Raw genomic sequence first — 11,764 nt, forward strand, 5'->3', positions numbered from 1 at the left:
TCATGGGGCTTGAACTCTGGGCCTGGGCGCTGTCCCTCAGCTCTTCAGCTCAAGGCTAGCGCCCTACCACTTGAGCTTCAGCGCCACTTCCAGTTTTCTAAGTGGTTCATTGGAGATAAGAGTCTCACAGACTTTCCTTCCCGGGTTGGCTTTGAACCGGATCCTCAGATCTCAGCCTCCTGTGTAGCTAGGATGACAGGCGTGAGCCACCAGTGCCCGGCTCCTAGCATTTGTTTTATAAAACCATTTTAAATGGTTATTGTAGAGTTGTTATTCAGAGGGGTTACAGTTACATAAATCAGGTAATGAGTAGTGAGCACAATTCTTTTTGAACTATGTCTCGCCTTCCATTGCTCTCTCCCCGTTTTCCCCTCCTGTCCGCGGTCACAAGATATTCAGCTCGTTTTCCACATAGTGTCTAGTGAGTCCCACTGTTGTATTTGTTCACTCTTTGTTATACCTTTTCTGTGCCCCCCCTTTACCCTCCCAAAGACAAAGGAAAAAGACAAAAGGAAAGGAAAACAAAAACAGCAACAATAGCAACTAAAAAAAAACACCTGTTTCCTTTTCTTGTAGTTCATGTCATAGAATAGCATTTTCTATGAGCATCTGCATATAGCTATTGCGCCTTGCTCAGCTGCTCCCATGCATATCGTCTTTAGCCTCAGCGTGTGAATGTCTAGCGTCCTGTATAATGTATCATGTCCCTGTGAGTGTGCATTTTTAAGACCTGGTTCAAGAGCCCAATAGATCACAGGTATTTAGAAGTTGTGAGTTAAGGAAATAAACCATTAAATCAAAGTAATTCTGTGCTCCTACTTGGACAACTATAACTTGATAAGGACCCAAAAAGTCATATTCAGATTTACAATTCTCACAACTCTATTGAGAAACCAGCCTGTAGCCTGTGACCCTCCAGTCTCTACCCTTGCTCCTTCTCTTCCCATCCATAGCTCCATTCTGCACTACAAAGTTCCTTAGTAATTATGTGCAGACTATATCCAATACATCCAAGTCCCCTCCATGTCTCCCACAAACAACTGTTAGATGATGGTTTCTATTATATATCATGATTTATCCTTGAAGAGATAGACCCAAGAGAAGTCTGTAGAGGCTCTGGGAGAGGCCTCAGTAGTATATGGACACAGGATTCTAGATTCTCTCTCTCTCTCTCTCTCTCTCTGTATGCATTCATGTCTGTGATTTATACATATATGCCTTGTCTGCATAGTTCTCCCTCTTCTGGGCAATCTGGGTGAAAGAGAGAGATTGAAAGAGGGAGAGAGAGGGAGGAGAGAGGGAGAAAGAAAGAGAGAAAGAAGAGAGAGAGGGAGAGAGAGACGGAGGGAGGGAGGGAGGGAGGGAGAGCTGTATGAATTCACCCTCTTCTGGTCAATGTGTGAATCACATATTACATGATGATCAACTACCCAGGAGATTTTCCAGGGATTTTCCTGGTTCTAGTACTAAAAGTTCCGCATGCTTGGAAGCTCCTCAGACTCACCAAAGCCAGCATGGCTGGTCACTGCATTTGGAGAAACAGTCAGCATAGTATGAAAAGTAGTGTCATAGAAGAACTTCATTCAGAGTGTTGAAATTGCAAATACTAGCCTGATGTAGGTTTAAAGCACTTTCAAAGTACTTTACTTAAGCATTTTTCCAAGCACTGTATGAGAAGTAATTTGATTGATTCGCATAAGAAATTTATGAGAGATGTACAATTGTTACATATGCTTTACAGAAAACTGAAACACAGCAATGTTAAAAAAAAACTTATCCAGAGCTGCCAAGGTTGTAGAACTGACAAGGAAGAAATGAAAAGCCAAGGAGATATTCTGGTGTCCATTTCCTTAGTCATCTCTTTATGAAGAGCAAACGTGTCAGGAACTGAGAGCGTACCTTTTTACCATAATTCCAGAAGCATTTGAAAGTAGAGATTGTTATGTGACAGGGCTGCTTTCACAGGCATGCAATCTGCACATTTTTAGAAGTGCTCTGTGCTTTGTTTTTGGTCCCATGCTGTTGCCATTTTGAAATAGCTAATTGTTTTAAAACTAAGATTCTTGCATTGTTTTCATTTTGTGCTGATATCTGCACATCACTTATCAGATTAGATCCTTGTCAATTAGACTATCTTAAAATTCGAGTGGGGACCATTGGTGTCCTTCTTTTCCAGGACAGAAAAAAATCTGGCAATATTTCTCTTGGCTGAACGGGATAACCTGTTAGTTTTGGCATAATATTATAGCACACTTTTTATTTTATTTTATTACTTTTTTATTATTGCGGAGCTGGTCATTAACTGAGGGAGAGGATAACACTGTTCAAAAAGAAATGTACTGATTAACTTACTTATGTAACTGTTACCCCTCTGTACATCACCTTTCCAATAAGAAAGGTCATTAACAAACTCACCTAATCATGGAAAAAGCTGTCAGTCTGTACCAGAAGGAGAACATGTTAAGCCCCGAAAGAAATTGTTAAACCAACTGTTTGTGCTGTGGGGAGTACCACTGACATCAGGGTCCCACAAAATGATGCTCCATGAGGAGCTTTCTAGGAAGTGAACAAGTTTTATTGGGTGATGGATATTTGTCCTACCACAGGCCTTCCTTTTGAGGAGAACAGTGCTGGGTAACACAGATTTATTTTAAAATAATGTAAGATGTTATTTTGTAAGACAGAAAGAAAAATCATTCTTAACCTTATTTCCAGAAAATGGCAGCTATTTTCATTTTACCTACCTCCTCCCTATTCTGGCATATGTTTTTTGCAATGATGCTACCTGTTTCTCTGTAGGAAAGGTGAATGCAAACTACTGAACTCCTGTTTCCAGAGTTGCCATTGGCTAATATAAAGTAGGGTTTTGGTTTAGTTTTGCTTTGAAAAGCTGTTGTCTTCCCAAAATAAGATCCTAAACTTTCTACTCCCTTTCTCTGTCTAACTAGAAGGTGGAAAGTAAATCAAACAAAAATATCTGGAAATCCAAGAGTCCTTCCTTTTCAGTATATCTGAAAAATGGAGTGCACAGTACCAAACTTTGCAAATCTGTTCTTTCCAGGAAACTTGACCATCCTAAGCTGGTTAAATTCTATGGAGTGTGTTCCAAGAAATACCCCATATACATAGTGACTGAATATATAACCAATGGCTGCTTGCTTAATTACCTGAAGAGTCATGGAAAAGGATTAGAACCCTCTCAGCTCTTAGAAATGTGTTATGATGTCTGTGAAGGCATGGCCTTCTTGGAGAGTCACCAGTTCATTCACCGGGACCTGGTAAGCTACAACATTGGAAGGTCAAGGAAAAGGAAGGAAGTGATCCTCCCTCAGTTCCTGTGTACAGGGACCAGACCAGCAGGGGGATGGGCAAGGCACGCCCATTTACTTGGGTGTACTCATTTGTAACTTGTATAATACAAAACACAATTTTAGAACAACATATTTGACAAATGGAACAAACTGGAAGAGGAGCATAACTCATCAAGATGGGCAGAGCTAGCTGTGGTGTGGTGTGACAAATAGAGGGAAAGGAAAGACTTGGGCCAGCTTAGTGTTTCTCCACACTTTATTAAAGCAACTTGATGGTTCCTTTGGGAAGGGCTTGGTGTTAATGCAATCATTTCGGTACAATAACTCAACATATAAAATGAAAGAAGGAAATGATCCTTGTGGCTGTGTTTGCGGTGCTGAATTTGGGTTTGGAGGCAGAATTGCATGTGGGATTTATTGGGATCTATCTCAAGAGATTAGCTTGTATTCAACAGCAAATGTTACACGCATTAGGCAAGTACATTCCCTAAGTCACTGGAACAGCATTTCTACTCTCAAAGCACCTGCCAGTGCACAGATTACAGTTGAAGAACAGAAGATGGGGAGAATGGAAATGTGGGTGAAAATCCTGCTGGGAACTCTTTTCATTTGGAAAACTTGAAAATTCCAAGAGACAACATCAGAGCAGGTAGTGCAGTAGGCAACCTTAGATTTTGCTGAGAATTCTGCTGACAGAAAGATGGAAATGTCTGACTCTCAGTTCAGGAGATTCTTGATCATTTTTACCACTTGATGATTTTGCTTTGTTTCCAAAGGCTGCTCGGAACTGCTTGGTGGACAGTGATCTCTCTGTGAAAGTTTCTGACTTTGGAATGACAAGGTAAGTCAATAATCTTCCTGTTTAAAAAATTCTCAGACGTGCTAGAGTGTTAGCTTTGAACAAAAAGAGCTCACAGGCAGCGCCCAGGCTCTGAGTCCAAACCCCATGAATGACAAAAGGAAAATTATAGTAGAGAACTCTAACACATTTTGGTGTGCAGTTTTCCTACTTAAAATTTTGATTTCTGTAATTTTCATTTTATTATTTTTTGTAGATAAATATATGGTTTTCTCCCCCTCTTTACTTATAGAAATAATGTGCGCATGTTATAAGAAAGATAGCAGTAGTACATAAGGTAAAAAGGAGAATTTGCCCCTGACTCTTTCCCATCATTTTCAGTACTAAAATAACTGAATGTATTTGCTGGTACCCAACTGTATACAGGACATAAACACACACACACACACACACACACACACACACACACACACACGTATACATACTTTTACTGTTTGCTTCTCCAAAAATGGAACTACATTAGACATATTTGTTTCTACATGTAATCATATAGTAAACAACTTTTTATATTGGCAAACATAGAGCTATCTCATTTCTAATAGATGCTTAGTACTATATGTATTTACTCATTAATATGGTGACATTGGCATTGCTTCCATTTTATTATTGTTATAAATAAAGGTTTAGTGAATAGCCTTGAAATTATATTGTTATGGCCTTATCACCTCCCTAAGATATTTTTCATCCTAATTTATAACAGCAGATTAGAAATAATTTAGATGCTCTTATAAATTCTGTTAATCCATAATAGGGAATATTCATCATTAAACATGATGCTGGAGTAGAAAATAGAACTACCTAAGAAAATGTTCATTATCTGCTATTAAAACAAAAATGAAAGCAAATCTCAGTACAACAGAAACCCAATTTTGCCCAAATTGCATACATAGAAAAAAGTAGATCAGAAAGCACAGGGCCCTGGCTGAGCTCAGTTGAAGAACATTTGCCTAACACATGTGAGGCACTGGATTCCGTGCCAACCACCGCAAAAAATAAAATATACTACAAGAAAACATGGATCTTTTTCTCCAGGCTGATAGTGAAGCTTAGTTCAAGAGCCTGGAAACTCTCCTCTAACTCATTCACCCAAGGCTCACACTTTTCCACTGGAGCCACAGCTCTTCTGGTTTTTTGGTAGTTCATTGAAGATAAGAGTCTCACCAACTTTCCTTCCTGGGCTGGCTTCAAAGCCTGATTCTCAGATCTGTCTCCTGAGTAGCTTGGGTTTTTCAGATGTGAGCCACTTGCCACCAGTAGTCAGTTAATTTTCCTAAATGCTTATAAATCGTAAGTAGTCTGTGGCTAATGTGACACAATGAGAAGAAAGCAAAAGATCCAGAAAACCAAAGCAGTGAGCTGAAAGTCTGGATGGCTCTATGCGCTTCATCAGCCCATACCACCAAAAGTGGCAAGAATGGCCAGCATTTCTGCATTGCCAGGTCGCTTCATGTCTGTGTTAACGCTTTCCCCTACAGATATGTTCTCGATGACCAGTATGTCAGCTCAGTAGGAACAAAGTTTCCAGTCAAGTGGTCAGCTCCAGAGGTGTTTCATTACTTCAAATACAGCAGCAAGTCAGATGTATGGGCATTCGGTAAGGAAGTGGCCACTGTGTCCCAGCACTGTTTCATAACCCAGCTTCCACAACAGGAAACCACAAGAGCAGCAACATCCATTGGTTTTTATTGTTAAGTAGTTGGACAAAGAAGTTGCAATTCCTTAAGTGAGGCTATGAGTTCAATGTATCTTGATCAGTGCCGCCCAGTTTGAAAAGGACCCTGAGCATTTATGAAATGATACATCTAATAGAAGATAAGTAGAAATGATTTACTTTCTTCGGTCAAGTGTGAAGATGTCTTCCACTCGTTAGATAATTTGTACCCTGTTGGCATTTTCTCACAATATCAAAGCTTTTCCAGTGTAGATGTCAAACAATTTTTTATAGACTGTTTTCTAGGCTCATCCTGAATTCTTTTTTTTTTTTGTCAGTCATGGGGCTTGAACTCTGGGCCTGGGTGCTGGCCCTCAGCTCTTCAGCTCAAGGATAGCGCTCTACCACTTGAGCCATAGCACCACTTCTAGTTTTCTGGTGGTTCATTGGTGATAGGAGTCTCATGAAGTTTCCTTCCCCAGGCTGGCTTTGAACTGCGATCCTCAGATCTCAGCCTCCTGAGTAGCTAGGATTAAAGGTGAGAGCCACCGGCGCCCAGCACATCATCCTGAACTCTTGGTCCTCCTGCCTCCACTTCCCAAGGGCTGGTACTAGGGGTCTACACCACCACATTCAGTGTTTAAAACTGCATCTACATTTGCTTGACATTTTAAAAAATTGGAAGGACTGTGAATTAAGTCATTATTGTCTGCATAAAATAACTATTACAGTTATCCCTTTATGAATGGACCAATTCTTTGGGTCTTCCTAATGTAAACATAAGACATGAATTGGTACTTTTTTTTTAATCATACTAGAACTTAAAGCACTCTACCTCTTAAGTCATACTTCAGCCCTTTTCTGCTTTAGTTTTTTCAGATAGGGTCTCACATTTTTGACAGAGACAGCCTTGGACCATGAGCCTCTACCTTTACCTCCCATGTAGCAAAGATTATAAATGTGAGCCACTTTGTCCAGTCTCCCACTATATTTTTTAAGTTCTATGCTATTAAGCTTTCCATAACTATAAGAAGAAATTGAGATAATCAACTTATAAAGAGTAAAGGTGTATTTTGAGTCCCAGCATGAAAAAGGGAAACAATTCTAAATTGTAGGTCTGCAGATTTTAAGTGGGGTATAAAATGAAACTTTCAGGACTATTTTCAATCACTGTGTGATGCATCGGTCCAGGATAAGTAATCTAAATTATCAACATTCAAAATATATTAAAAATGACAGATACCTATTTCATGCTTGTCTTACTTAATGGCTATAGTTTGATTTACTGCTTGACAACTGTGACAACTTGAAAAAAAAGGAAAATGTAGCCATGAGAGCTCTCATTCAATAATTACAGTTTCTTTTGATGAAATGACAGTATTATACAACTTGATTATTCATCTTATACAACATAACCTGGTTCCAGGTGTTTTTCTGGCTGTTTACAAGCAATCAATCCATTCTTGTACAATTTGTCTCCAATAAGGTTGTTAAAGGGACTCTGAAAGCAATTCCCAGAAAAGAGCGCTATGGTTATTTCAAACAAGACTGTTAACCTTAGAAGAAGTGCACAACCTTCCAAAGAGAAAGCATGAAAGCAACATTGGGATAGTTGTTTTGGAATATGTGCTTCTAAAAAATTTAAAGAAGTCACAGACCTTGTAAGATTGCTTTATTACATGGGCTGGAGGCATGGCTCAGAGGGGACAGCTCCTACCTAGTAAAACACAAGCCCAGAAAATAAGATAGCTTTGTTATTATAAATGTTTTTGCCTAAAATATGTAACCTTAAAAGCAGAGAAAGTTTGAAGTTATGAATCTGGAACAGTTTTCTTCCTTGCATATATTTCAGATTGTCCAAGATTTAAACTTGTTGAAATTCTCTTTTCTTGCACCATTCAGACAGCACTTAAAACATCCCGGCACTCTTTTTTTGTCAATGTATGTATATTAATTGTACAAAGAGTTTTCGTTATGATCTTTCCACTCATGCATATGATGTGCTTTGATTCAAATCATCCTATTATTCTTTCTTATCTCCCTTCCTCAATCCAGTCCATTCATTTTTTGACCATTTCGAGTGAGTTGTTGGCATGCATGCGAGGAATGTACTTGAACCATATTCATCCCATTGCCCTCTGCTCTCCTCACCCACCATCCCCATGAATCCCTCTGGCAAACTTTCATGAGAAGTCCATGTTGTGGCTTGCTTAATCCTCATGGCAAGTTCAGGGTTCAAATGTCCTTTTATAAATGGGGAACCTGACAGTGAGAGATGTGAAGGAATTTACTCAAGCTGTAAGTAGCAGAACTCAGCTTCAAAGGCCATATCTGACTGGTCTCAGATGCCACTCTCTTGACCACCATGATAATAACTCAGGGGTTTCTGATACCAGAGTCCACAGTGCCCTAGGTAAGCTTCAAGGGACCTAAAACCCCAAAAACCAAGCACAGACACACTGCCTGTTCACTCATCAAAGGGGAGATCCAGTAGCTTTGATCATTAGGATCCATTTTCTTCTGAAGCCAGGACGTAAATTTCATCTCACAAACCCTGGTACAATTTCTTTCTTCTTCTTCCCTCTTCTCCTCTTCCTTCTCCTCCTTTTTCCTCTTCTTCCTTCTTTTCCTCTTCCTTTTCTCCTCCCTCATTCTTCCTCCTCCTCCTCCTCCTCCTCCTCTACCTCCTCCTCCTCCTCTTCCTTTACCTCCTCCTCCTCTTCCTCTACCTCCTCCTCCTCCTCTTCCTCTACCTCCTCCTCCTCCTCTTCCTCTACCTCCTCCTCCTCCTCCTCTTCCTCCTCCTCTTCCTCCTCCTCTTTCTGTTTTCTTCCTTGTTCTTTCTCTTCCTCCTCCTTTTTCTTCCCTCACACTCTTGCTTGTCCATTTCCTCAAGGCTAGCACTCTACCACTTGAGACACACCTCCACCTCCAATTTTTGGTGGTTAGCTGGAGATGAGTTTCACACATTTGTCTGCCCAGGTTGGCTTTAAACCAAGACACTTAGATCTCAGCCTCCTAAGCCCCTAGGATTGCAGGCATGAGCCACTGGGCACCCAGCTAAGCCCTCACACATCTAACATTGGTTCTTTCTTTTTTGTCTGTTGGCTTCCCATCGGTGATGCAGGGATCCTGATGTGGGAAGTGTTCAGCCTGGGGAAGCAGCCCTATGATTTGTACGACAACTCACAGGTGGTTGTAAAGGTCTCCCAGGGCCACAGACTATACCGGCCACAACTAGCATCAGACACCATCTATCAGATCATGTACAGCTGCTGGCATGAGGCAAGTATGGCCCTGAGTGTTCTAAAAGGGTCCTAGATACCTTATGGCAGTCGCTGCAGCACCACAGGTGCAATGCTTTTGTGAGGGAAAGCACCTGCTAAGAACAGGTGGACTGTTCTGGGACCCTGTCTTCCAGCATTTGTGATCTAAAAGAAACAATGTGCATGCCTGTCATTTATTGAACACCTTATGTCCAGCACACTCTAGGAAATCTGTAAACAGTAGTTCATCAGCAAGCACACAGTGGGGAGGCTATGCACGACTATCATCACAAGAAGTAACAAGAGAGAGGGGCCTAGGAAGACTAAGTGACTTGCGGAAGGTCACACAACTAGTAAGAGGCGGTGTGGCTAATGCCAAGGTCCTTGTTCTTCATCATGAAACTGTAGATTCTCTCCTCAAGGAGAAAATGTGTGATGGAAGTTTTTAAGCACATGTAGAGAACACAAAAAGACACTATCCCATCATGACCTCCTGAGCGTTCCATACACTGAAAGACAGCATCCAATGCAGGTCGAAGCTAAGGCTGTTTTATGGAGAAGTCATGGACCTAATGTTATACAGGATACATCTGCAAAGTATCCATCGTCCTCATAGAACTACTAGGAGATATCGGGTATGAGGCTGCACTAAACATCAGGCTCCACCTCTACCCTCAGTCATCACAACACACACACACACACACACACACACACACACACACACACACACACACACACACACTGCAGCTGAAAAACATCAAGCAGCTTTTAATTATGCATCCAAATTAGAAACACCCAGAGAAAAAGATTTCTGCCTGTTTTAAGCCATGTGCCTATCTTTCTAAAAACCATAATTCTCCTTTTCCTACCATATATTAAAGATCACTTTCTGAATTAGGGATGTTAATACTTCATCTGAGCCATAAATCTGTTAGCAGTTTCCACTATTTCCCCACTCCCCCAGCTTCTCCCTTATATTTTGATATGGTTAATGGCATTTTAATCTTTTTTTTTTGTCGGTCGTGGGGCTTGAACTCTGGGCCTGGGCGCTGTCCCTGCGCCCTTCAGCTCAAGGCAAGTGCTCAACCACTTGAGCCACAGCGCCACTTCCGGCTTTTTTCTTTTTGCTTATGTGGTGCTGAGGAATTGAACCCAGGGCTTCAGGCATGCAAGGCAAGTGCTCTACCACTGAGCCACCTTCGCAAACCACCTTCTGTATAATATTAAGAGCAGTAGTGATATCCACCATCCTTCCTGTGTTCCTAATCTTAGCAGAAATGTTTGTGGCACTTCCACATTTCAAAATACATTGGATTGAAACTGAATTAGAAAAGTTTTAGGTATGTTTATTTCTAATCATTACGATTGTCATCTAAAACAATGGCTTTTTCTTTTTCAGCTTCCAGAAAAGCGTCCCACATTTCAGCAGCTCCTGTCTTCCATTGAACCACTTCGAGAAAAAGACAAGCCTTGAAGGAGAAATTAGGAGCATGATCAGAATGATATAAATGTTGGCCGACACATTCGTTCTTTCTAAGGAAAGTAGCAAGGCCCAAGATAATTTAGCTAGTTCTTAGTAATGTTCTGTTGCATTATTATATTAGCTAGAAATGGACAATATAGGAAACAACAGTGTTTGAAATTGAGGACAAATGGTTTTCAAACAAAAAAAAATGCTTAAAATATAGGTCATTTTCTTTGTGCTGCTGTCAGTGTAATTGTTTCTAGCCTCTAGTAGAAGTATGTTTCCAGATTGCAATGCAGTGAAGGTGCAAATCATGTGTACAGATGAAGAAGAATTAAAAAATTACTTGTTGAAACAAGGAGGTAAAAATGCTCAGAAAGAAATGTATTCATTAGCTTACTCATGGAACTGTAACCCTTTTGTACAGCATCTTTACAAGAGAATAAAATTTTAAAAAAGATTATTTGTGGAATACTCATACTTTTCTATTTTCACTATCAGGATAATAAATACACTATCAAGAAATGTGGATATTTGCCTTTATGTTTCAGTGCTGTCAAAGTTTAGCCTTCCTGGGTATGAAGTGGAGATTAATCTGTTATTAAAATGTACATACTGCTGGGCACTAGTGGCTCATGCCTGTAATCCTAGCCACTCAAGAGGCTGAGATCTGAGGACCAAGGTTTGAAGCCTGCTTCAAAGGCAGAAAAGTATGAGAGACTCTTATCTTTCATTAACCAGTAAAAAAAAATCAGAAGGCTATTATAAAAGATTTTGTTTTCAATGGTTCCTATAGCATGGGGCTGAATACATAAATTTTCATCATTTAGGGAAAATTATTATTGTATTTTCTGTATCAACAATAGACAGCAAAAGGTTATGTGGAAGTCACTATTACAGTAAAAACATCTCAGGTAAGCCCTATTGCTATTTTCAGATATAAATTAATAGTCTCCCTTAAGAACCATTCACACCCTCTCTTTTTCCACCTCTCCCTCTCCTACCAGCTAGCTCAAATGTCACCCTTGCTTATTTGTTCCTTGACATTTAATTAGTGATTCCTTTATTTCAGCAGAGATTTGCCACAATCTGGTGCTTCTGATTTTAATAGAAGCACACTGATGTCAATGTATAATGAAAAGAAGCACTCGGGTATTGGTACCATCCTTCATTTATTTAGTGTTTGCTGTATGCCAGGTTCTTTCCCCACCT

The 11,764-nt window shown here is 40.2% G+C and overlaps 1 protein-coding gene across 1 annotated transcript in view; it reads left to right on the forward strand.

The window, feature by feature from the left end:
- The window catches only part of Bmx (BMX non-receptor tyrosine kinase), a 45,905-nt gene extending 34,958 nt beyond the window's left edge, over window positions 1-10,947 (forward strand). The window contains 6 exon segments of the mRNA XM_013032120.1: window positions 920-952; window positions 2,839-3,278; window positions 4,088-4,152; window positions 5,646-5,764; window positions 8,949-9,106; window positions 10,487-10,947. Coding sequence (XP_012887574.1) covers window positions 920-952; window positions 2,839-3,278; window positions 4,088-4,152; window positions 5,646-5,764; window positions 8,949-9,106; window positions 10,487-10,561 — 890 coding nt within the window. The 3' untranslated portion in view covers window positions 10,562-10,947.
- The last annotated feature ends 817 nt before the right edge of the window (window positions 10,948-11,764 follow it).

This window comes from Dipodomys ordii, unplaced genomic scaffold (assembly GCF_000151885.1).
Source record: "Dipodomys ordii isolate 6190 unplaced genomic scaffold, Dord_2.0 Scaffold150, whole genome shotgun sequence".
NCBI classification, from domain to species: Eukaryota; Metazoa; Chordata; class Mammalia; order Rodentia; family Heteromyidae; genus Dipodomys; species Dipodomys ordii.